Source organism: Erinaceus europaeus, chromosome 14, assembly GCF_950295315.1.
Source record: "Erinaceus europaeus chromosome 14, mEriEur2.1, whole genome shotgun sequence".
Classification (NCBI taxonomy): Eukaryota; Metazoa; Chordata; class Mammalia; order Eulipotyphla; family Erinaceidae; genus Erinaceus; species Erinaceus europaeus.
In genome coordinates this window covers 47,385,314-47,407,457 of record NC_080175.1, presented here as the reverse complement: position 1 = coordinate 47,407,457, position 22,144 = coordinate 47,385,314, and the positions used below count along the sequence as shown (strand labels likewise).

At 45.3% G+C, this 22,144-nt stretch overlaps 1 protein-coding gene across 8 annotated transcripts in view; it reads left to right on the top strand.

Moving 5' to 3' along the window:
• Nucleotides 1-22,144, top strand: part of C1QTNF1 (C1q and TNF related 1) — a 72,033-nt gene that overhangs the window by 8,417 nt on the left and 41,472 nt on the right. For 3 of the 8 annotated variants that reach the window (XR_009544727.1, XM_060171893.1, XM_060171892.1), the window contains exon 1: nucleotides 16,404-16,428. The exons of 1 other annotated variant lie outside the window; for it this stretch is intronic. Coding sequence is in view for 3 of the 7 variants with exons in the window: in XM_060171893.1 (XP_060027876.1) it covers nucleotides 16,406-16,428 (23 nt within the window). In the remaining 4 variants the exon portion in view is untranslated. Of the gene's footprint in view, nucleotides 1-13,839; nucleotides 14,095-16,309; nucleotides 16,442-22,144 lie in introns of those variants that run through there. 4 more of the 8 variants (XM_060171894.1, XM_007532958.3, XM_016192507.2 and 1 more) reach the window with 3 other exon arrangements.

The window sequence follows — 22,144 nt, the reverse complement described above, 5'->3', positions numbered from 1 at the left end:
TATTGAAGTAGTTTAATTGTTACCAGTTAGCCAAACAATTTCTCCAGTCTGTGAAAAAATAGTAACCAAAGCCCAGTGAAGAAAGAGAAAAGAAAGGATAGCAAGAATAGACAGTCATTGAAATCTACTATCTACTGTATATTCTAGGGGCAACAAGAGGGGAAAGGGAACTAGAGCAGAGATACACACATAGAGAGTCCTCTCTGAGTCCGATTTCTTCCCCAAAATAATTCACAAATTTAGAAAGGCAAAGAAGAAGGAAGAAGTGTATGACAATTTAAAAAAATAGAGAGAGAGAGAGACAAGAGAGAGAAAAGGGAAAAGATAAGAAAAAGAGCTGTAATTAAAGAGCAGTGAAAGGAAATTCCCAAATGTGTATCAGTGAATTCAAAAAAGCACACTGTTGGTGTGGGGGCTGGGAGCTGTGACTTTGGAAGCTGTAGGATTAAGGAAGAAAGGATGACAAGAATGAGAAAAAGAAAAATAAAAAGAGAGAGAGAGAGAGAGAAAAGAAAAAGATAAGAAAAAGAACAGTCATCAAAGGGCAGTGAAAGGAAAGGGTTTTTTTAATGTATTTATTTTTAATTATTTAATTAGCTATGCGGGGTGAGGTGGTGGGGTTGGCTACTTAGAAAGAAAAAAGGCCAGAGGTTTCAGAAGGGTATAGACTTAGAATTAATGATACTCCCTGGTGGGACATGAATTTGGTAAAGAAAAGGAGCTCCTAGCAGGGGATCCTGCTAGGAGCTGGTCCCCAGGGACTGGTTATGGGGGGGGGGCTTGGAAGGAGGTATGCTTGAAAATTAAAAGGAAGAAAAAAAAATTTTCCCCCTTTTTTTCCTACTCTAATTCTTAACCCAAATTAAGTTATAGTCACCTCCTTGGTGTCACCGCTAGGACCCCTATTTGGCTGGCCTGCTAAAGGCAGTAAATCCTACCATTTCCAGGAGATGTGGTCAGAGCTCAGCCACTCGCAGCTTCTCAGTCCGCCATCTTCTGGGAAACTCTCCCCCGCAGAAGCTTTTTTAAAGGATTTCTCAAAAATGAAAACTAGCTCCAAGTCCTTTTGATCCAATGAGAGCTGTACTCAAGATGTCCTCGGATCCACCCTCAGGGTCGCGGTGGTCCCAGGAGACTCCCAAGAGACTCCCCGAGCTACAGTGCTCCCTCCCAGTCCTCTGCTGGCTGCCCATCAGTGCTCTGCAACCGGCCGAGGAGCCGCCTTCCCGGGCCGAGGACAGTGCCCGGCGCACCTGCCTTGCCCGCCACCGCCTGGGAAGTCTGGAGCAGCCCGCCCGCTAGTCCGCGTCACCTCTACTCTAATTCTTAACCCAAATTAAGTTATAGTCACCTCCTTGGTGTCACCGCTAGGACCCCTTATTGACTGGCAGAAAATCCTACCGTTTGCAGAAGATGTGGTCAGAGCTCAAGCCACTAGCAGCTTCTCAGTCCACCATCTTCTCAGACCCCCTGGTTTAACCATTCTATATAGTATATTATGAGGTCCCTCTCTCATTACTTTTCAAATTACTGATCACTCTTGCCTGGATTGACTTGTGTCTATGTAAGATACTTAGAGAGTTCACAGCTGTGGAAATTAACAGTTGTTCAATATTAACTCGATCCCCGAGCTGAAGCACAGTGGCTGTTAAAGCCCCTTTTGGTCTTTTTCCTCCCTGTAGGCTATGGGAGCCTGAGGGCTTTTTTATTTTAATATTTATTTATTCCCTTTTTGTTGCCCTTGTTTTAGTGTTATAGTTATTGTTGTTGTTGTTATTTATGCCGTCATTGTTGGATAGGACAGAAAGAAATGGAGAGAGGAGGGGAAGACAGAGAGGGGGAGAGAAAAATAGACTCCTGCAGACCTGCTTCACCGCTTGTGAAGTGACTCCCCTGCAGGTGGGGAGCTGGGGTTTGAATCGGGATCCTTACGCAGGATGCAGGTTCTTGAGCTTTGCGCCACATGCACTTAACCTGCTGTGCTACCACCAACTCCTAACCTGCGGGTTTTTTTTATCTATATAACTATATAACTTCTTAGCTTAATCACTCACTCAGACCAAGGGATAAATCAGGGTGGGGGAGAGATAACACAGTGGTTATGCACACATGCTGGCACTCACATGGGTGGCCTCACAATAGGGTAAGCTAACTGGTTTCCGGTGCTAGCGTGAGTGATTACACAACAGAAAGAAACCAGGGAATAATTCAGGTACAAACAAATCCGTTTTATTGTATAGGAGGCAGGGTTTAAATAGCAGAATGGAACAAAGAACATTTTTCACATATGTCAATGATGACAGGTTTCCAAAAGGCCAGTACCCTCATAGTGGAGGATCTAAGGAATGACGAGAATTGATAGGGGGTAGAGGAGAGTTCACCAGTGATTAGTGGCTATGGGGCAAGAGTGTTAATTAACTAAAGGTATTTAGAAATTATACCAGCAGGGTGGGGTAAACAGAAAGGCAGAATATTGATACAAAGAATAGTGATCAAAGAATGAGGAAATAGAATGTGGGCCTTACTATTATATTTCTGACAAGGCAGGATGATGGAGTATAGTTTGTAAGTGATCAAAAATGGTGAACTTATAGTGAACTTTAAGCAGGCAACCATTTGGTTTATAACAAGGAAGTGAGTTAAGTGTTAGGGAGTGTAGGCCTTTCTGAAGCCTGGGAGACTGACAAGAGGAAATTGAGTCAGGAAAGCTTTTCCTTCCATGCTTTATCTTTAGGATGGGAATTCCCTTATGCTCTACCATGCTTTCACAATTATCCTACAATCACACAGACTCCCATGCCCCAAGGATCCAAAACACTGGGCTCAATTCAGCTGCTCTTTCAGCATCCAGCATCAAGCTGGAAGTACTTGGCCCTGTGAGTTTCCAAACAAGTCCCATTTATACCCTGTGGGCTCTGTGTCAGTTAATCACCATGTCTTCCCAATTCATCAGGAGAACAATGTGGAAAGGGTCACACTGTACAGCCCCACCTCTAGCCCAACAGAGTATAAATCCTCTCCTGAGTTTCCCGGCCAGTTTCTGCACCCCAGTGTCAGCAGAGGGCCTCCCAGCTGCTGCTCCAGCCTTTTTGAGGGGCAGTAGCAATGTAGACTCACAGCTGGATTTGGTGAGCCTTAGGGCGAGCCTTCTCCTCCTTTCAGCAGTCTTTTTGTTGGTTAAACAGAATGGAGGTGGCACTTCAACCAGCAAAGTGCCAGACTGTTACCAGCAGCTGTACAGTAGATATGGGTTTTAGCCCCCAGGAATCTCTTCTTAGGCTCCTCTCTGTCCACGAGCCACACATGTTTGCACTTATCAGTGATTTGGTGGGTTCCCAAAGTCGTTCTAGTCCTGTTTTGCTGTGGTCCCAGGTGGTCTCCTTTGATATTCCAGCTAGCTGAGTCACAGATGTTCAATTCCCAGGAGAAGTAGCCATGGTAGGTACCTCGAACAGCTTCACCCAAGATTCATCTGACCAGGAGACAAAGCAGCAGCCAAAGATCGTGGCCTACTAGTATCTTTATGCTGCTCTGGAAACAGGAAGTGTGGGCCCCTTTCTGATATCCTCACTGTCAGAGACCCTTCTTTGTTGTTCTTTTAATCGGCTGCTTTGGGATATTGGTCAGTTTGCAAAGCTGAAGATCCTTAGGCTGGAGGGTCTTGGGCAAGGATGAGAATATGGCTCTCAGCAGTCTGTAAACCAGCAATCAACAAACAAACTTCCTTCCTAAATAAGGTGTCTCTGCTCCAATCTGCTTCTCCATCCCTGGGGCTATTTTATTGTAATGTTTTTATTGTAATGTGTCCTTACACCTGCAGTGATTCCCTTTTTAGCACTGGGGCATCACAGAAGAGAACTTGGTGATAGGGGGTGCACCAGTCCTTTGCTGTGTGTTCCTACTGCCTCTGCACATGCAAAGTCCAGGGTCTCGCACCAACTTCCCATTAAGCATCAAATGGAGGAGGGGAAATTTCAAAATATACCATAAAAAGTATCCTTCCCCCTGCACCTCTCTCTATTACATTACTTGCCAATAGGCAATCACTATTGTCATGACCCCAAGAGGAATTTGGGACAATTAGCATACAGATGATGTCATCCCAAGGTGGAGCACACTCACAAAGGAATGTATATATAGCAAGGACTTGCAGCAGCTTGCTCTCTTTACCTTCATCATGGCACATTTCCTGTTGGTGTAGCTCTGGATTGCTCTCTTCACATGGTGGCTTGTGTAACGTGGTTTTGGACTTTGGACTTTTGTCTATTTTCCTAGCTAGACTTCTCCCCTCACATTATCAGTGATTTTATGAATAAACCTCTTTTGCTTAACCTTAAATGGAGTCACTTATTTTGCAGTTCTAGATATTTTCCCTTTACCTTTGTATCACCCTAATAAAGTCTTGAATTCTTTAAACCTGTTCCCAGTGCCCCACAGTCAGTTCCTTACATACCATGCAGCAGCAAAAGTCCTTGCCCTTTGGTATTAACAGTTGGCGCCCAATGTGGGGCTCATATCCTGGGTCCTGAACCTTTTTAAATTCCTTACACATTTAACTTTAAGGATTTGAAACACTAGATCATAGATTACATAGTTCTGTTTTATGTTCCATCAGAGGTTAAGGTTGTTTTTTTTTTTTTATTTAATGTTTGGAAGCATAGTTATATGGTTGTCCTTTTGGAAAGAATCCAGTATTACTTAAAATGATTGGCAAAGTTAAATGTATTTTAAATAACTGGGAGTTTTTAGAACATTAAAATGTAATTGATGAGAAGAGTGATGAGTAGATATTCAGGATGAGATAATTTATTTCAATAAATCTTGCAAAGCCTTACTTTAAAATGCTGTTAATAAATTTTTGTCATTTTTTTTTAAATTTGTTTTTCTGAGAGCATAGCTATTTGTTTTTATTGTGAAACAACAACAATAGCAACAACAATAATAAAACAGACACTTTAGTGTGTGGTGTGTGACTGGGAGCTAATGCAGTTTTTCAGAGATGATGCTAGGTTCCATATGTGTTTCAGTTGTTACCTTCTCCTTTTTGCCCTCTGCAGTTTGACTGTGTATCTCCCATGTGTTGTGCTGCTATGTATGTATGAATGATCCAATTCAATTTTGCTGCTGCATTTCCCAAATGTGTCGGATATTTCTGACTCAGTTTTTTGCTCACAACCATTTTTTACTTGACTTTTATCTACCACGCGTGTTGAATTTTTTTCTTTTATATTTACCCCATACCCACTACCTGCCCCTTCCTGCTTGACTTTATACTCTAACTTCTGGCTCCATAAACTGATTAGGGACCCAACCAACATATGCTAATTCCTAATGCTAAAACCAACAATTAATTCTAAGCTTTCTTCTACTCTCGTCCTTCCTAAACTGTCACAATGGATATATTGCATTCTAAAGAAGACATCTTTCACCTCAGACAGTTGAAAGAGACTTTAAATATATGTAAAATTCAGTGTTTCATCTGAGAATTACATAAGTTGTTACATCTAATACAGGTAGGTGGTCTCTGGACCTCTTCCCAAGAACACAGCTATATCAGCTGAGATAGGGACACAAGTTGGATATTATTTCTTGAAAAATATTGGTATATTCACAGAAAAACAATTTAGGAACTATGATTTCTGTCTATCTGCTCTAAAGCAATTGCAGGCTTCTTTACAAGACTATTCCCTAAATCCTCCTTCTGCTTCCAAATCCACTTTTTCTTTCTCCTCCACTTCTCAGACACAAACTGTTTCTGGCGTGCCCGAAACCCAAATGTTCTCACATTTTTCTGCTGTGCCTGTAGCTACCTTATAAACTTGTCCACGCCTGGCTATCCATGGCTTTAACAAAGAATGGGGGTGGGGGGAATGGCATGGCGCCATTTGTAATTTATGGAAACCTTTTCTCTAGCCGCCCTATCTCCTTTCCATCCTCCTCTCTTTGTTCTCCCGTTCTTCTACTGTTACATCTGACTCCTTACAACTACCACCTCTTCCTACTGTGCCATGTAATTCACTCAACCCCTTCTAACTCTTCTTCCTTCTCATTCTCCCTTGCTTTTACCCACTATAGGCCCAGATTTGCCTAATACCAGTGATAAAAACAGGAAATTTTCTTTCAAAAGTGCTATTGAGTGATCCGGGAGGTGGTGCAGTGTATAAAGTATTGGATTCTCAGTAATGAGGTCCCGAGTTCAATCCCCAGCAGCACATGTGCCAGATTGATGTCTGGTTCTTTCTCTCTCTCCTCCTATATTTCTCATAAATAAATTATTTTTTAAAAAGTGCTATTGAACGATGCCTTGAATTTGGTGTTTTTCCCATGTGCCCTACAGGGGAAGCAACTGAGGTGGAGTGTAAATGTTGGCCAGATCAGGTTTCTAGAGATATCTCTTCCAGTCAGGTAGTGGGTGAGAGTGCCTTTACCTGTCCCAGTGAACATATGAATATTAGAAAAAATGAATGTCACCTTTCTGTACAATCAGAAGTCAGAACAAATGATAAGGTACCTAGCATTAATGTAGAGCCTTTCAGCTGTTTTTTAGAAAGCCACAGAACCATGCACGGAGTTTGTGGAGAGACTGCAAAATGCTATCAGTAGACAAGTAGACAATAAAGAAGCAGCCAAAATTTTAATTAAGTGCTTAGCCTATGATAATGCAAACCAAGATTGTAAAGGAATTCTTGGGCCACTTAAATAGATTTAAGTATTGCTCAGATGATAAAAGCATGTACTGAGGTACAGACTCAAACTCATAAAGCATGTTATGGCTGCATTAAATCAGTATAGCCCATGCAAAACAAGGTTTGTTTTAAATGTAATAATGAAGGCCAATTACAAAAGAATTGCAAAGTGAATCTTGAACAATTTGATTATAAGGTATCTAGAGATGACAGATACTCAAAACCTCCCTTAACCAAATGCCCACTCTGTAAAAGAAGCTTTCTATTATGTCATATTTATATAGTTTGTCATATGTGCTCCAGTACTACTGCTGTCTTTATTAGAGATTATTCCATATCATAAAGAACAAGCTATATGGTGTTCCACTGAATGGATGTATTGAAATTTATCTTACTAAGTCTCTAATAATATTCTCTGATGACATTTGTGATCTTTTGACATACAAAGATGCTATGGAGCATATTTTTGAAGTTGCTTATCTGAGCACAGCTGTAAATGTATCTGCAGGATAAATTCCTAGAAGAAAATGCTGAGCCCAAGGGTGTCTACATCTCCAGTTAATAGATACTGCCTTTACGAGAGGACATGAATGGAATTGTGATTATGAACAACTAACTTTTCCTTCCATTGTCATTTTTCTTGATTTCTTTGCACCACTAGAGACTTCACTATGGCCTGCTGGAGAAATCCCCTTTACTGTCTCAGTGACTCCAAGTAGAAGGCTTGTCTCTACACTTGTCTCTTTAGTTGCTAATTTACCTTTGTTATTCACTCATTAGTTTCAGTTGGATGTTTGAAATTGTGCAGGCCACCAGGGGGCCCTCCTACTTTATAGATCTATTATAATGCTTTGTACTCCTTCCATGTCTGCTTATCTCTGCATAATTGAAAGCACTGAAAAAGGAATTTCCCAAATAGGGATGTAAATTTTTAGAGATAGAGAAACTGAGGCACAGGCATATTAAGTGGTTTGATAAGGATCAGAAAGCCCACAAATGGCTAAAGTAAAACTACACAGGTAGTTTCTCACCACCACTACCCTTCTTTGCCTCCAGGATACTGAGGGACTTCCATAGAGAAACTTGCCCCTTACAATGAGGTCTTTTCCAGATGTGAGATTCATAAAGGAGAATATTCACCCATTTTACCTTTGCAGTTACCTGTCCTGATCCTCACCTGCCCAAACCTCTCATAAAATGGGCACTGCCTTCTGACAGCAATGTATACAGGCCAATGGCCAGGGTCTGGTGGCTAAGTTTCCATCTCAGCACCTTCTCTGAATCTCCATAAAGACTCTCCTACCCCCAGCCCTTGGCAATGATACATCACCATCTGAGCTTGCCCTTCAGAATGGAATTCAAAAGTTCACAGTGCCAGCCTCTGCTCTTGTGGGCAGTCCCTAAATAGCCATGAGAGGCAGAGCATCAGGGCCATAGTAGGCAAAATCACTGTGCCACTCAGAACACACTGAGTTTCTACAGAATGCAGTATCTTGCAGACTGTAACTATGGTCACATCTTTTTTCTTTCTTTTTTCCCTCAGCATCAAGAAAACAGGCTCAGGAGTTGGGCGGTAGCACAGCAGGTTAAGCACAGGTGGTACCAAGTGCAAGGACCAGCATAAGGATCCAGGTTCGAGCCCCCGGCTCCCCACCTGCAGGGGAGTCACTTCACAAGCAGTGAAGCAGGTCTGCAGGTGTCTATCTGTCTCTCCCCCTCTCTTCCCCTCCTTTCTCCATTTCTCTGTCCTATCCAACAACAACGACATCAATAATAACTGCAACAATAAAACAAGAGCAACAAAAGGGAATAAATATTAAAAAAATGTTTACAAAAAAAGAAAACAGGCTCAGCTAGTTGCAGCAACCTGCTGAGAGGGAGAGGGAGAGAAAGAGAGAGAGAGAGAGAGAGAGAGAGAGAACCAAACCAAGGACACAGAATGTGTAACCCCACAAGCAGGAATTCCAGGCAATGTTCCTTCCTTTAAGAATCTTTACAAAGATTATCCATTCCATGAGTTATTCTTGTCTAAGAATTTGAAACTTGGGAATAGTCAGGAAGCCTGCAGGGGTCTGACCCAGAAACTCTTGTGTAGAAAGTGTGAGCTCCCAGGGAATTCCAGACTGGATATTACCTTGGGAACCCAAGAGAGAGAGGGGGGAGGGGGGCTCCTTGGTTTCTTTGGGCCTAAGTTTTGACCCATCACTGACTAATGAAATCTCCGTCTACCCCCAACTACTGCTTCTGGGTTTGGCTTATTTGTCCATGTTGTTTTTCTGCCTTGACTACTGTCCTAACACTAGCCAGGTAGATATTTGAGAACATTTTGGTGGGGGGGGGCCGAGGAACTAAGGGGAAGAGAGGGGGGTGGACTACAGTCATGGATGGAGGAGAACTGAACAGCCTGCAGACTGTCCTGGTTTTGCCAAATTCCAAAGTAGTAATGGAAGTTGATGACAACAGACATTGAGACCTGGCCAATTCTGGTTTAATTTTTTTGTAACTAGTTTTGTTTTGTTTTCATTTATGAAGCCTGACTGAGTAAATCTTCCCCCACCTCCTTGCCAGTTGGCTGTGGGCCAAGGTGGCACTATCCAACATATGCTCAAACCAGAATTCCTTCTTTTTGAGAACTTCCCATGTTCCTGAGTCTCATATTTCACATAAATATCTTGGGAAACTCCAGCCACCAAATGTAATGCTTTTGCCCCCTCCACCCTGATTCCTGCCTCAAGGGAAATGAGTAATGGTTTTTATAAGCTCTTTCAAGATGGGGAGTAGGGAGGGGCTCGACCCAAGAGAAGGGGAAAAGTTTTACTTGTAAAAGCCATAATTTCAGCAAACATGCCACTGTGTGAGAAATGACAGATTTATAGTCTTTTACCCCAAGTACTCCTCAGACAAGATATTCTGGAAACGTGGTTTTTCCCTAAACTTGGCACAAATGACTTTGCCAGAACAGTATGACTATGAAAGGCCTCCATTTACCACAAAGCACAATATCTTTGAGGGAACTGTGTTTACACCTTGCTCTAAACATGTCTGACATCAGGTATTCTGGTTCTTCTTCTAGCGTTTGCCCTTCTTCCGTAGCCAGTCAATAGCGTCAGGTTGAGCCTGATGTAAAGTTTCGAGACCTCCTTTGAATCTGGAGAGGTGGCAGTCGTCGACTATGTGGGTCATAGTCTGTCTGTAGCCGCAGGGGCAGTTCGGGTCGTCTCTGGCTCCCCAGCGATGGAACATAGCGGTGCACCGGCCATGGCCTGTTCGATAGCGATTGAGGAGGGCTCAATCATAACGTGCTAGGTCAAAGCCGGGTTGACGCTTGCAGGGGTGTGTGATGAGGTGTTTGTTCTTTACCTCAGCTTACTGCCAACTCTGTTTCCAAGAGTCTGGAACAGAGAAGTTCAGTGTAGGCGTAGGGGACCAGATTGGGTGACAAGACGTCAAGCGTTGGACAGGGTGGGCGAAGATATCCGCGTATATTGGCAGGTCCGGTCGAGCGTAGACGTGGGAAATGAACTTAGATGATGCCGCATCCCGACGAATATCTGGCAGGGCGATGTTGCTAAGAACTGGTAGTATTCTGGTAAGAGACTGAGAGTCCATCAATGACGTGAAGGGTCAACACAGTTGGCAACACCCCCAGGCTAAGGACTGCAAAGCATCCAGCTTCAGGGAAAGATACAGTCTCGGGGCTGGGCAGTGGCACACCCTGTTAAGTGTACACATTACCATGCACAGGGGTCCAGTTTCAAGTCCCTGCTTCCTACCTGCAGGGCTGGGGGGATGCTTCACAAGTGGTGAAGTAGGTCTGCAGGTACCTGTTTTTTTCTATCTCCCTCTCTATTTCTCCCTTCCTACTAAATTTCTCTCTGTTCTGTCCAATAAAATAGAAAAGAAAAGGAAAAAAAAGATAGTCTCTACTGGGCTGTACTTCTAACGCAGCCTCCCCACACATACCCCCCCCATAAGAAACTTCAGTAGCTCTTTTTTCAATACCTGTCATGTTGACATATGGAATTAAAGTTAATCTACACACCATGAACCTCTGGAGGAAGTCTGAATGCAACTTATTCAGGCTTAGGGTCACCCACCTATGTTTAAATCAGGGAAACCTATCTTAAGATGGGACCATGTCTGGGGGAAATAACTCAGCTTGTAGGGTATAGGACTTGCATGCCTGATGCTCTTGGTTAGATTCCAAGCATAACATGTACCAAGTGTTGCTCTGTCCTTTCTCATATAAAATTCCCTCTCACACATGAATTAAATGAAGTAATTAAAAGAAAAGCAGGCTAAAGATGTTGCAGTATGCTTTTGTTATTGAAGAAATGACATGTGAGCTCCCCTACTTTCTCCTTGACACCCTAGATCTCTTAGCATGGGGAATACACCCCAGTGCATTCCATTTATTTGAGAATTTTTAATCATATAAGTTCTTTATATGTGTGTCATTACACTGGACCTTTTCCTTCCACTGATTTGCATGGCATTAATGTCTATTTATCCAGCTTCAGAAAATTGCTCCCATACAGACTGACAATTAAAATTATAGTAAAGGTAACTTTTTCTTTCTTTCTTTTTTTTAAATTGTCTTTACTTATTTATTTATTGGGTAGAGGTAATCAGAAGTCGAGAGAAAGGGAGGGATAGAGAGGGTGAGAGACAGAGAGACACCTGCAGCACTACTTTACCACTTGTGAAGCTTTCCCCCTCCAGGTGGGGACTAGGGACTTGAACTTGGGTCCTTATGTAACATGTATGCTCAACCAGGTGTGCCACCACACAGGCCCAAGGTAACTTTTTCTATGTGGTCTCCTGCTCCCATTTTTTTTCCATTTTCATTTTTTAAAATTTTTTATTAGAGGGAGAGGAAAAAACCATTCTCCTGAGGCCATCCATGTGTACTCTACTGAGTAACTGTCATGAGTCCTTCAGCACCAAAGGGACTGAAGTACACAGTGACTTGGGGATGAGGATGCAGTCAGTGTATGAGTCAATTTATTACAAATAAATTATGGAAAAGGGTAGAAGGGTATTGGGGATATGCTGAACAGAGAGAGCAGACAAAAGGCTTAGAGCAGCCAACTGCAAGGAGGAAAGAAGCCTCAGCTTTTATGTAGGAAATCTGAGGACTGATTTTCAGTGGGGAAGTTTGTGTTCTTTCGTCATGTTTGTTTGCTTCTGATCTGTTTTGCAAGTTGTCTGTCCTCTGACCTGGAGTCCACTTCTTTAGAGATGATGATGCTTGTCCTTGGTTTTCTAATTGGTTGGATATGCACTGTAAAAACAGGATGTGAGTGTGAAAGACAGAGACACAGGACATGCTGGAAAGTGTCTGGTATCATGAAAACAGAGCCTGAGCATGTGCAGCCAAGCTTGCTGGGGCAAGTGTGGCCAGTCTGCATGTGTTACAACAGAATACCTTCACTGAGACTGTTAATTAAAGGTAATCAATCCTCAGAAGGGTCTTGGATGGCATAAAGAGAAGGACCATATATTCCATCTTCTACATATTTTCCCCATTCAGGCTGCATGCTCAAGTTTATATGCATCAAATTCCAGGATTGATCTGGATTTTTTTTTCTTTTGCCCCACCAGGATTATTACCAGGCCTTAGTGCCAGCACTATGAATTATTGTTCCTGTCAGCCATAATTTTCCTTTTTTTAATTTTCCTTTTATTTTATTTGACAGGACAGATAGAAATTGAGAGGGAAGAGGGAAACAGAGAGGGAGGGAGGAAGATAGACATCTGAAGACTTGCTTCACCACTTGTGAAGCATCCCCCCTGCAGGTGGGGAGTGGGCTCAAACTCAGATCCTTGTGAATGATAATATGTGTGCTCAACTGGGTGTGCCACTGCCCAACCCTCAGGCTGATCCAGTCTTTCCCCAGGTCTGAGTTTTTTAGGGCAGGCAGTGCCTTTGGGGAATTCTTAGCTCCAGTTGTAAGGACTGGGGAGACAGCATAATGGCGATGCAAAAGACTTTCATGCCTCAGGCTCATTGGTCCAGGTTCAATCCCCTGCCAGAGCTGAGCAGTGCTCTGGTATCTCTCCCTTCCTTCCTTCCTTTCTTTCCTTCCTTTTTCTCTTCTTTCTTTTTTCCTTTCTTCCTTTCTATCTCTGTATCTTTCTCTCTGTATCTCTCATTAAGATAGAAAAAATATTTTATAAAATCAGTCTTAAAATAAGAATTTCTAGGGAGTCGGGCAGTAGCGCAGCGGGTTAAGTGCTGGTGGTGCAAAGTGCAAGGACCTTCATAAGGATCCTGGTTCGAGCCCCCGGCTCCCCACCTGCGGGGGAGTAACTTCACAGGCAGTGAAGCAGGTCTGCAGGTGTCTTTCTCTCCCTCTCCTCTCTCCATTTCTCTTTGTCCTATCCATCAATAACAATAATTACAACAATAATAAAAAAACAACAAAGGCAAAAAAAGGGAAAAATAAATATTTTAAAAAATGGTAAAAAAAAAAAAAAAAAAGAATTTCTAAGGCCTCCCCTTCCCCCTCCACCCACACCCTCTGACTGACTCACACTGCCCTCTGGATCACAAAGAATCTTCTAAGCAGTGACCATCACCTTCCAGTCTCTCTCTCTCTCTCTCTCTCTCTCTCTCTCACACACACACACACACACACACACACACACACACACACACACCTGTGTGAATTCTCTTTTAGAGGGTGTGTAGATTTCCCCAAACCAGTCTGTAGTTCCTGGACCTGAGGTGAGAGGCAACTGAAGTTGAGTCTCAGGTTGGCCACTGTGTTGAAACTTGATCCCAAGGGCTGGGCTGTAGGTGAACCCTAAAGACCATCTTCTCACCACCAAGCTGCTGGCATTCTAATCTAGTTCTGGGTCTACAGCAAGGATCAAGGATCATAGCTAGAGGGACTTCCAGGCAGATCTAGGACCACTTGCCACTACCCTCCCCCCCCCCCACACACACACCTTCTCCAGCCCAGGGGCAGCAGGAAGAGAGCAGCTGGGGTTCTGACTCCAACCCCCGGGCACACACACAGTTAATCCACCACAGCTGCTGTTTGGATAAAATGCGCGGGGAACATTGGAGGCTGCTCACATCTGGCTGGGGCTTGCTCTTTGCGCTCTGCTGTCCCACTTTCTTCTGTCTCTTCTTTCTACTTTCCAGAAATCCCATTTCCGCTTCTGGTTGGAGACCTCGAGACCTCGGAGACCAGGAGATAAAGGTGCCCTGAGGATTTGCTGTCGCCTACACCCGCCCCTCTTCTGCACCTCCCCCCCCCCCCCCAGGACTTTTCATTTGTCCCACTGGTTCTCCTTCCACAAGTCTGTTTGGACCTAGAAAAAGCTCAGCTGCTGGGAGATGATCTAACCAGTGTCCCAAGAGCCCGTGGCAGTGGGCGCTCCCACTCAGGAGTCAGAGGTAGGTGCCCCGGGGGAACAGCAGGGTGGGACCCAGCTCTGGTCTTCCTGCCTTCAGCCTAGTGGCCAGAAAAATTTCCCCGTTGGCCAGGAAGTGCAATGGGAGGGGCTGTGTTGGCAGTTGTGGCATTGAGAGAGACAGAGGGTCCCCACTCAGCAAGTTCCTTTCCCAGTAGACTTGCCAGCTGACCCCTACCTCCTGCTGACCATGGGGACTGAGGGTTCCATCCAGACACTGTCAGGAATGATACACACACACACACACACACACACACACACACACACACGCACACACACATTGTGGAGTATTAATCTTGCTTCACTCTTATCTGAGAGTTTGCAAAGAAAAGGAATGGTGCCCAAGTCTCCTCTGAGCCTGGTGGGGACACCCCACTCCCTCTAGTTTCCCTGAGACCACCTGAGGGTCAGGTTTACCAGCTCTGCCAACTTGGACCAAGTCACAATAGGGAGGGTTGGCTCTAGCCTGTGAGCTTTCATTTTCCTTCAGGGAGTCCAGTCAGTTCAGGGAAAAATGGTCTCCCTTTCCCCAAAGATTCTGGGCTGTCTGTGCTGCTCAGGGGGTTCCTGGTCTGAGGTAGAGCTACTGAGTTGCCCTTGAACCTCTGGATGGAATACATCTGTTTTCAGGTGTAACCCCACCTGCCCAGGTGCCTGGATTGTGTTTACTGGGTTCCCACATTCCCACTCCTGGGCACCCCCTGCAAGCTCCCTGCCACGTGACTGCCCGCACATATTCTAGGCACTTGCAGGCCCTCCTACTCTGCTCCAAGGTGAGGAGGAAGCTGCCCCTCCTCTGCTCTGTTTTTCTTTCTTCTGTCTTCCTGAGTTTCTAAGAATGGAGACAGCCTGGCACACTTGGGGTTCCCTCTTTCTGAGCTTTGAAAATGACTAATGTCCTGAGAAACTGAGTTTTCCCAATTGCTAGATCCATCCTGGGTACCCGAGGGCAGATGTGAGGTCCTTGGGGGCTGCCGGATGATTGCTTTTTATAGTGTAAGAAAGAAGCCAGCCCCATGCAGAAGGTCACGTGCAGATGCACCAGACTGCTGAGTGTAGAGTGGGAGGCATGTTCTACACAGGTCTGCTGAGGGACAAGAGAGGAGGGTAAAGTAGCAAGTGAAGGAGCCTAGGGACACCCAGTTCCTCTCTTCTAGACCCAGGCTCTGGAGATTTTAGAGATTATGCCAAAACAAATCCAGGGGCAATGGAAATAAAGTAGCCAAGGATATGTGGGATGTGCCCATGTGAATGTGCCTGTGCATCTTGTGCGCCGAGATGCTGAGCAAACATCAGTTCTCAGTGATGCTACCCCTGAAGAGTTCAAAAAGGCCCCCCTGTCCCAGAGACAGAAGGTGAGAAAGGACCCAAGACTCAAACCACCCACCTCTCCTTGCCCAAGGAGGGATGAAACTTGTCCAATAATGCACACAGCTTTTCAGGCCAAGGCCAATATCCCAATTTCTGTGTTTCCAAATCCCTACTCCCCAGAGTTCAATAGAGAAAGTTTCCCATGCAGAAAGGACACTTTATTCTGCTCCCCAGGGACCCAGGCTCTCTCCTCACATCTGAATCCCTGGTGGTATTAAGGAGGAAGCATCAGGGCTGAGGAGATGACATAATGGTTCTGCAAACCATTCTCCTGCCTGAGTCTCTGAGGTCCCAGATCCAGTCCCCAGCACCACCAGTGTGCTTTGGTGTCTGTTTCTGTCTCTCTGTCTCTATCTTTCTCACTAAAATAAATAAATGAAAATGCAGTCAATGAGCATATAAGGAAGGCTGAACCACAGGTATAGGAGGTCTGGGCTGGACCTTTGTCCAGTTGGGGTCATGCTGCTGTTTGTCTGGAGCAGGTACTGCCTGGAGAGCCTCCTCCCCATTCCTGGGACTCACCTCCTTGTTCAGGGCAGCCAGCACAGCACAAATTTTTCAGAACATGCTCTTTCTCCCATTCTGCCCCCTCCAGCTATAATTAACATGACTCATAAACCAAATATTCTGGCATTGAACTTTACCCATCAAAACAAAGATGAAAAGAATTTCTAGATATAGTGCTGCTGCTGAGTGTCCCCTCTGGACATGAACTAGGCCTTTGAGTTTTGTCCTGGACTGGGGGAGGGGAGACTGTGGTGTCTTAGGAGAGAGGTGGGAGTGGCTATTCACTCAGAACAAGAGGAGCCAGAAGGCTTCTGTGCTGTGGGATCCCCAAACTCTGATGACCATCTCCTTGTCCCAGCAGAAGAGAAAGAGAAATGTTTCTGAAGCAGCCTGGTCTCCCTGGCCAGCAGCAGAGAATGCAGCAACCACCTCCCCTGAGGTGCTCTGTCCTGGTAATGTAACTATGGCATGGGCTACAGGGTTTCGTTTTTCTGTCTTTATCTGCTGAAATATACCTTCTGGAAAAGTCAAGTGAATTGAGGCAGTTCCCTGGATGTGACCCTGGACCTGACCTCTCACACAGGGTGAGGACATTTGGAAGAGAGCTGCCACAGCCTGCACTTGACATCCCTCCTCCCCTCCTCTTTTTCTTCCCTCTCCTCCTTCTCCTCGTCTCTTATTTCTCCTACCTCCTCCTGCCAGTATAGCCAGTGATTCCCCAAGGCCAGGGATTCTCAGACATCTAACCTTGGGCTGCCCTGCATCCCCTGGGTCAGCAGGGCAGGTTCTGTGCTTGATCACTGCTTAAGTGTGCAGTCTCCTCTATTTTTCTTCCCAAAACTTTGATGGCACTTGTGCTGCTGAGCCTGGAAAATTTCCCACCCCCACTCCAGTCCTGGGGTCAAGGAGCAATTCAGTGGCTTGAGGAGGAGTAGGGACATGGTGGGGGCATCCAAAGTTTCTATTTTATTAATAATAATAATAATTTATTAATAATAATAAAAAACAAGATCAGCCCAAGAGGTGGTGCAGCGGCTAATTCTTAGAACTTAAAAACATGAGGTCCTGGCATCACATGTGCCAGAGTGATGTTCTGGATTTTTTCTCTTTTTCCCTCTAGAGCTAGTAAATAAATGTAAATAAAAAAGAAGGAGACAAGGCTTGAAACCTGGTGACATGTTGGAATTTTCTTCCCCTCCCTCTTGCACAAAAGTCTCCAGGCTCTAGAGCAGGCAAAGTCTCTTGTCACTTAGAAGTAGCTGGCTGCCAGCCTAGTTGGCTGAAAATCCACAGACAGTTTGTGCTTTCCACATGTGGTAAGACAGCATAGGGAGACACAACCTGGAATGGGAACTGCTTCTTTATCTTTTTTTCATTTATTTGTTTTTATTGCCTCCAGGATTATGGCTGGGACTTAGTACCTGCATCACGAATCCACAGATCCCAGCAGCCAATCTGTTCACCCTTCCCCCCTCCCTCCTTTCCTTCCTTCTTTGATACAGAGAGAAATCAACAGGTAAGGGAAGATAGAGACAGAGATGAGATAGAGATAGACCTGCAACACTGCTTCATCAGTCCTGAAACTTCTCCCCTGAAGGTAGGGAACAGGAACTTGAACCTGGGTCCTTGAACATGGTGATGTGTGCACTGTACCAGATGTACCACTGCCTAGCCCCTAGAATGTGAACTCAAAGGGGTCTCTGGACCCTCACTATGGGTGCAACTGAGTATACTTGAGAGTATCTCAGCTCCCAAGCATCTCATTAAGCCTCATTCTTGCCAATACTTGCTTTTCAGAATTGGTCTCAGAGCAGAATGGGTGTGGGCAGAGCCTCCCAGCCCCTGTTCCTGTCCTGGTTTGAAAGCCTGCAAAAGCACAGCACTTTCCCAGCTGTGAATGGGGCTGGCATTGTCCCATGAGGCCAAGATGCTGCCTCTAGACTGGGCTCAGGGGCTGGCCGTCTTTCTCCCTGTCTCCTGTAGGAATGTTCCTTGAAAACAGATGAACAAGAGCAGGAGAGGGCAGGCAGGAAGGCAGGATGGGCAGAGGACAGGAAAAGAGGCAGATCAGATGAGTAGGGTGGGAGGATAGGAATGGGGATGGGGGGGGGGAGATCGTGCCGGATAAGTCAAGTTCTCAGGGATCTTTTTCTGCCCTAAAGTCAAACTTGGTAGAATGCCCCCCCAATCCTTTTCTGGGGTTGCCTCTCTCCCACAGTGGGGACATCTGGTGTCCTGGGATCAGAGAAAGAAAAGGACCTCCCCTAGGAAATAGAGCAGCCTGGTGAATTTGCAGGTGGGTTGAGCTCAGATCAGTCCAGACTATGGCCTGGACTCTGGAGGCATGTGGAGCTGATCTTTGGAGTTGGAGACCTTGGATGCTGGGAAACTGGGAAACACTAGCTTTCTCTACTGTGAAAGATATTAAATGAGATCCGAGAGATGGGTGTGTCTGGGAGGGCGTGGGGTGATCATTTGACTCCTGCTGGCATTCAGGATCCCCTGAAGGTATGGTTGTGAGAGCAAGACCCACAGTTCTATAAACTAGCTACTGAGCCCAGCTGGAGAAGACACTAGCTCACTATTTTCTCTCCATCTGTCAAAAGTTGTGCCCTAAAAATGCACATCTAGTGGGCCATAGCCCTGTTCATCATTTTCATCATGTAGCACTGCAAAAGTTAAGTTCAGGGATTTGGAGGTGTGAGTAGTACCTCAGAGACAGAACAGATAAATACCTTGACTTCTAGAAAGCACGTTCTCTCTATCCAGCTGATCCTAGTCCAGGTTTGTGCCCTTTACTGGCCTACCCCATGGCAACCCCAGTCTGCTACCCAGGAAGGGTTTGTTTTTTTCCTGTTCCACCAAGTCCCTGGACTCCTGGATTCTGTCTGGCTCACAATAAACAGCTGCTGCAGGAAGTAGTGTGGGCCTTCAACACCAGTCCCCACTGACCACTGGAGCCACTGGCTAGTTGAGGCAGCCCAGCCCTGTGCTTTGCTTTTCTAATCACAGACTCACACTTCCTGAAATAAGCGACACTTTTCAATGGTCCTTAGGCTGGGGCATGTCACTTTTCTTCTATCTCTCTCTCTCTCCTTCTCTCTCTCTCTCTTTATATATATATATATATATATATATATATATATATATATATATATATATGTGTGTGTGTGTGTGTGTGTGTGTGTATATACCATATATATATGGTTTATTTGCATAGAAACAGAGATAAATTGAGAGGGGAGGGGAGATAGAGAGAGACACCTGCAGTACTGTTTCATGACTTGTGAAGCTTCACTCCTGCAGGTGGGGACCAGGGGCTTGAACCTGAGTCCTTGCACATGAGTACTCAGTGGGTACACCTCTGTCCAGTTCCTATCGTTTTTAAGTGAAAAATAGTGTATACTTAATATAAAAAATATCTGTGACTGAAATGCATATACACTTACAGATAGAGAAAACAAACTTGGAAGATGGCAAAAGATCACCCAAAGGTGATCGCTATCAGTAGCTAGGTGGAAGGTTGACTCGTGTGTGTGTGTGTGTGTGTGTGTGTGTGTGTGTGTGTGTGTGTGTGTGGTAAAGGGCTGTGTGTGCCTCATTTCACAGGCACACATAATGGAAGAGGGAAAGGTTTCATCTTGCATCACCATTTGTGAACACCGCTCCTTGTACATGTTGGTTGTCAGTTTTGCTGAGTATTAGTGCTGCCAGCTGAAGTTGTCCCTCCCCTCCCACTAGTATTTATTTATTTAGATGCCTTTAAACAGTCCTCTGTTTCCTGATTCACTGAGACCCATGGCCCTCCCCATTTCTTACAGGGTCAGTAGCAGAAGGCATTTGAGTTTGCCATGCTGACCAAATACCTCCATTGCAGGATGCACCATGATTTATTTAATCTGTTTTTACAGGATGTTTATGTGAGCTTAGCTAACAGAAGCAGTGGGCTGTAACTCTACTTATGCATTAGTTTTATGAACATAGATATGAGGTGGATTTGAGAAAATAGGGCCAGGTGGTACACTGCCACAGGAGTCTGTTTTAATCTTTTTATGACACCCAGCAGTGTGCCCTGTATCATTCCTCCCTCCTCTGATCTCCACTTATACATGCACCACCCACACAGTTACAGAAAGAAACATGAGCATACTGGCATGAGACCAGAGAGAATAGTGTGGTCCAGGGTCTTCACTGGGCCTCTGTGGTATTGGCTTTGCACTCAGGAGTGCCCAGGAGATGAGTGTGGACTTCAGCCATCATTGAAAGCCAGGCACTGGACTCAGGAGATACCTGTGAAAGGAGGCACACATAGCCCTTTACCAGAAATTCTCAGTCCAGAGGGAACTAGATCAGGATGCCAGCCATCTAGATGGTCCACGCTGGGTGCTGGGGTGGAGAGTGCCCAGGACACTTACTGGAGAAGGTGGCCTCAGGTGACTGGAGCAGAAGATGCATGTGTCAGAGTGGGGATGATGGACCAGAGGTGAGACATGACAATGCAAAACCTAATGCAAAACCCAGGCTTTGCAACGAAAGATATAAGCAGTTTGGAAGCAGGATGAGTGTCAGAGAGACCAGTGACAGAAGAACAAGTAGTGGGGACAGAAGCCATTGGGGACAGAGACAAGAGGAGGCTTTTGGAGCTGGAGTTGGTGAGGATTGAGAAACAGGGAACACACCCTCTACCCAGATTTCAGGCAGGCCCAGGAGGAGCAGTAAATGCAACAGGAATAGTGTGCTGGGTGCTGGGGTATAGGAGGCAAGTTAATGAAGGGTTTAATTGGGGCAGATGTAAGAGGGAGAGCTCACAGACAGCTGGTACTTGGTCTAAGGAATGTTTGAGGTGAGGAAAGCATTCAGAATGCCACTGTCTAGGAAGGAAGCTACTGGAATTAGCCTCCCTTGGCTAAAAAGCTTTTCTTTCTTTTTCCCCTTTCTTTCCTTCCTTTCTCACCTGTCCCCTACCCCTTACCCCCTTATTTTTATTTTGCACCAGGGTAATTGCTGGGCCTCTCTGTACCTGCATGATTCTGCCACTCCTGGAGCTGATTTTTAAATAATAAGTAAAAGAGCGAGAGATAGAGAAGGGAAACAGCAGGGACACCTGCACCACTGCTCCACCACTTGTCAGGCTTCCCCTCCCCTCACCCTTATAGGTGGGAACAAGGAGCCTGAACCAGGTCCTTGTCTTTGGTAACTTGTGCACTACCAGGAGAGCCACCACCTACCCACCACACCCCTTTGTCCTACTTGGTACTGGAGTTGTGGTCCAGTGCTGTTTCCTTTTAACTAGACTAACTAGTTCTGTGGGCCAGAGGCTACTGTTTTGGTGAGCAGAGGCCTAGAACTCAGTAACCAGACAAGGGGTATGTTGTTGGCAGGGGGTGGGGGAGGGGAGGTGGAGGCAGAGTGTGCCAACTAAAAACTGTCATGTTGTGGTCTGGGAGGTGGCACAGTGGATAAGGCTTAGGGCTCTCAAGCATGAGGTTCCAAGTTCAATCCCTGGCAGCACATGTACCAGAGTGATGTCTGGTTCTTTCTATCTCTCCTATCATTTCTCATTAATAAATAAATAAAATCTTTCAAAAAATAAATAAAATAAAATTGTCATGTAGAAAGACAAGCAGAGAGCATGTCTGGATGGGAGGACAGAAGGCTGAGTGTGCAGCCATGTGGTGCCTGTCCTCAACAGGGTAATAAAAAAGAAACACTGCAAGATGGGAGCCCAGTTCAGGCAGAGGACGAGGATGAGCCTCCCTGGTAAAGTTCCCAGAGAGCCTGGAAGTTAAAGATAGACAGACCCTGCTTTCATGAGGCATGTTGGGGATCTTAGCCAGAGTCTCCAGGCGAGATGCCCAGACTAAACTATATAGTGGTAAATTATATTCGTGACCTAGAAGTCACATGTTCTGTTCCTTGTCTAGCTTCCTCTGGTGATGGCTGCAAGAAGTTATACTGAACTCCAGTCGCCAGAAACCAGGACCATAAGGATCTGGTGCATGGGACACAACTCAGAGTTTCCTGTTTCTGTTTCTTGGCATGTTTTGGGAGTAATCAGACCCTAGGGTGTCCCTGCTGTGGGAAAGGATACTGTGGTGGCCAGCCTACCTGCAGAGTAAGAAGTTCAGTGTCTCAGATGAGCTATCCCTGGCTCT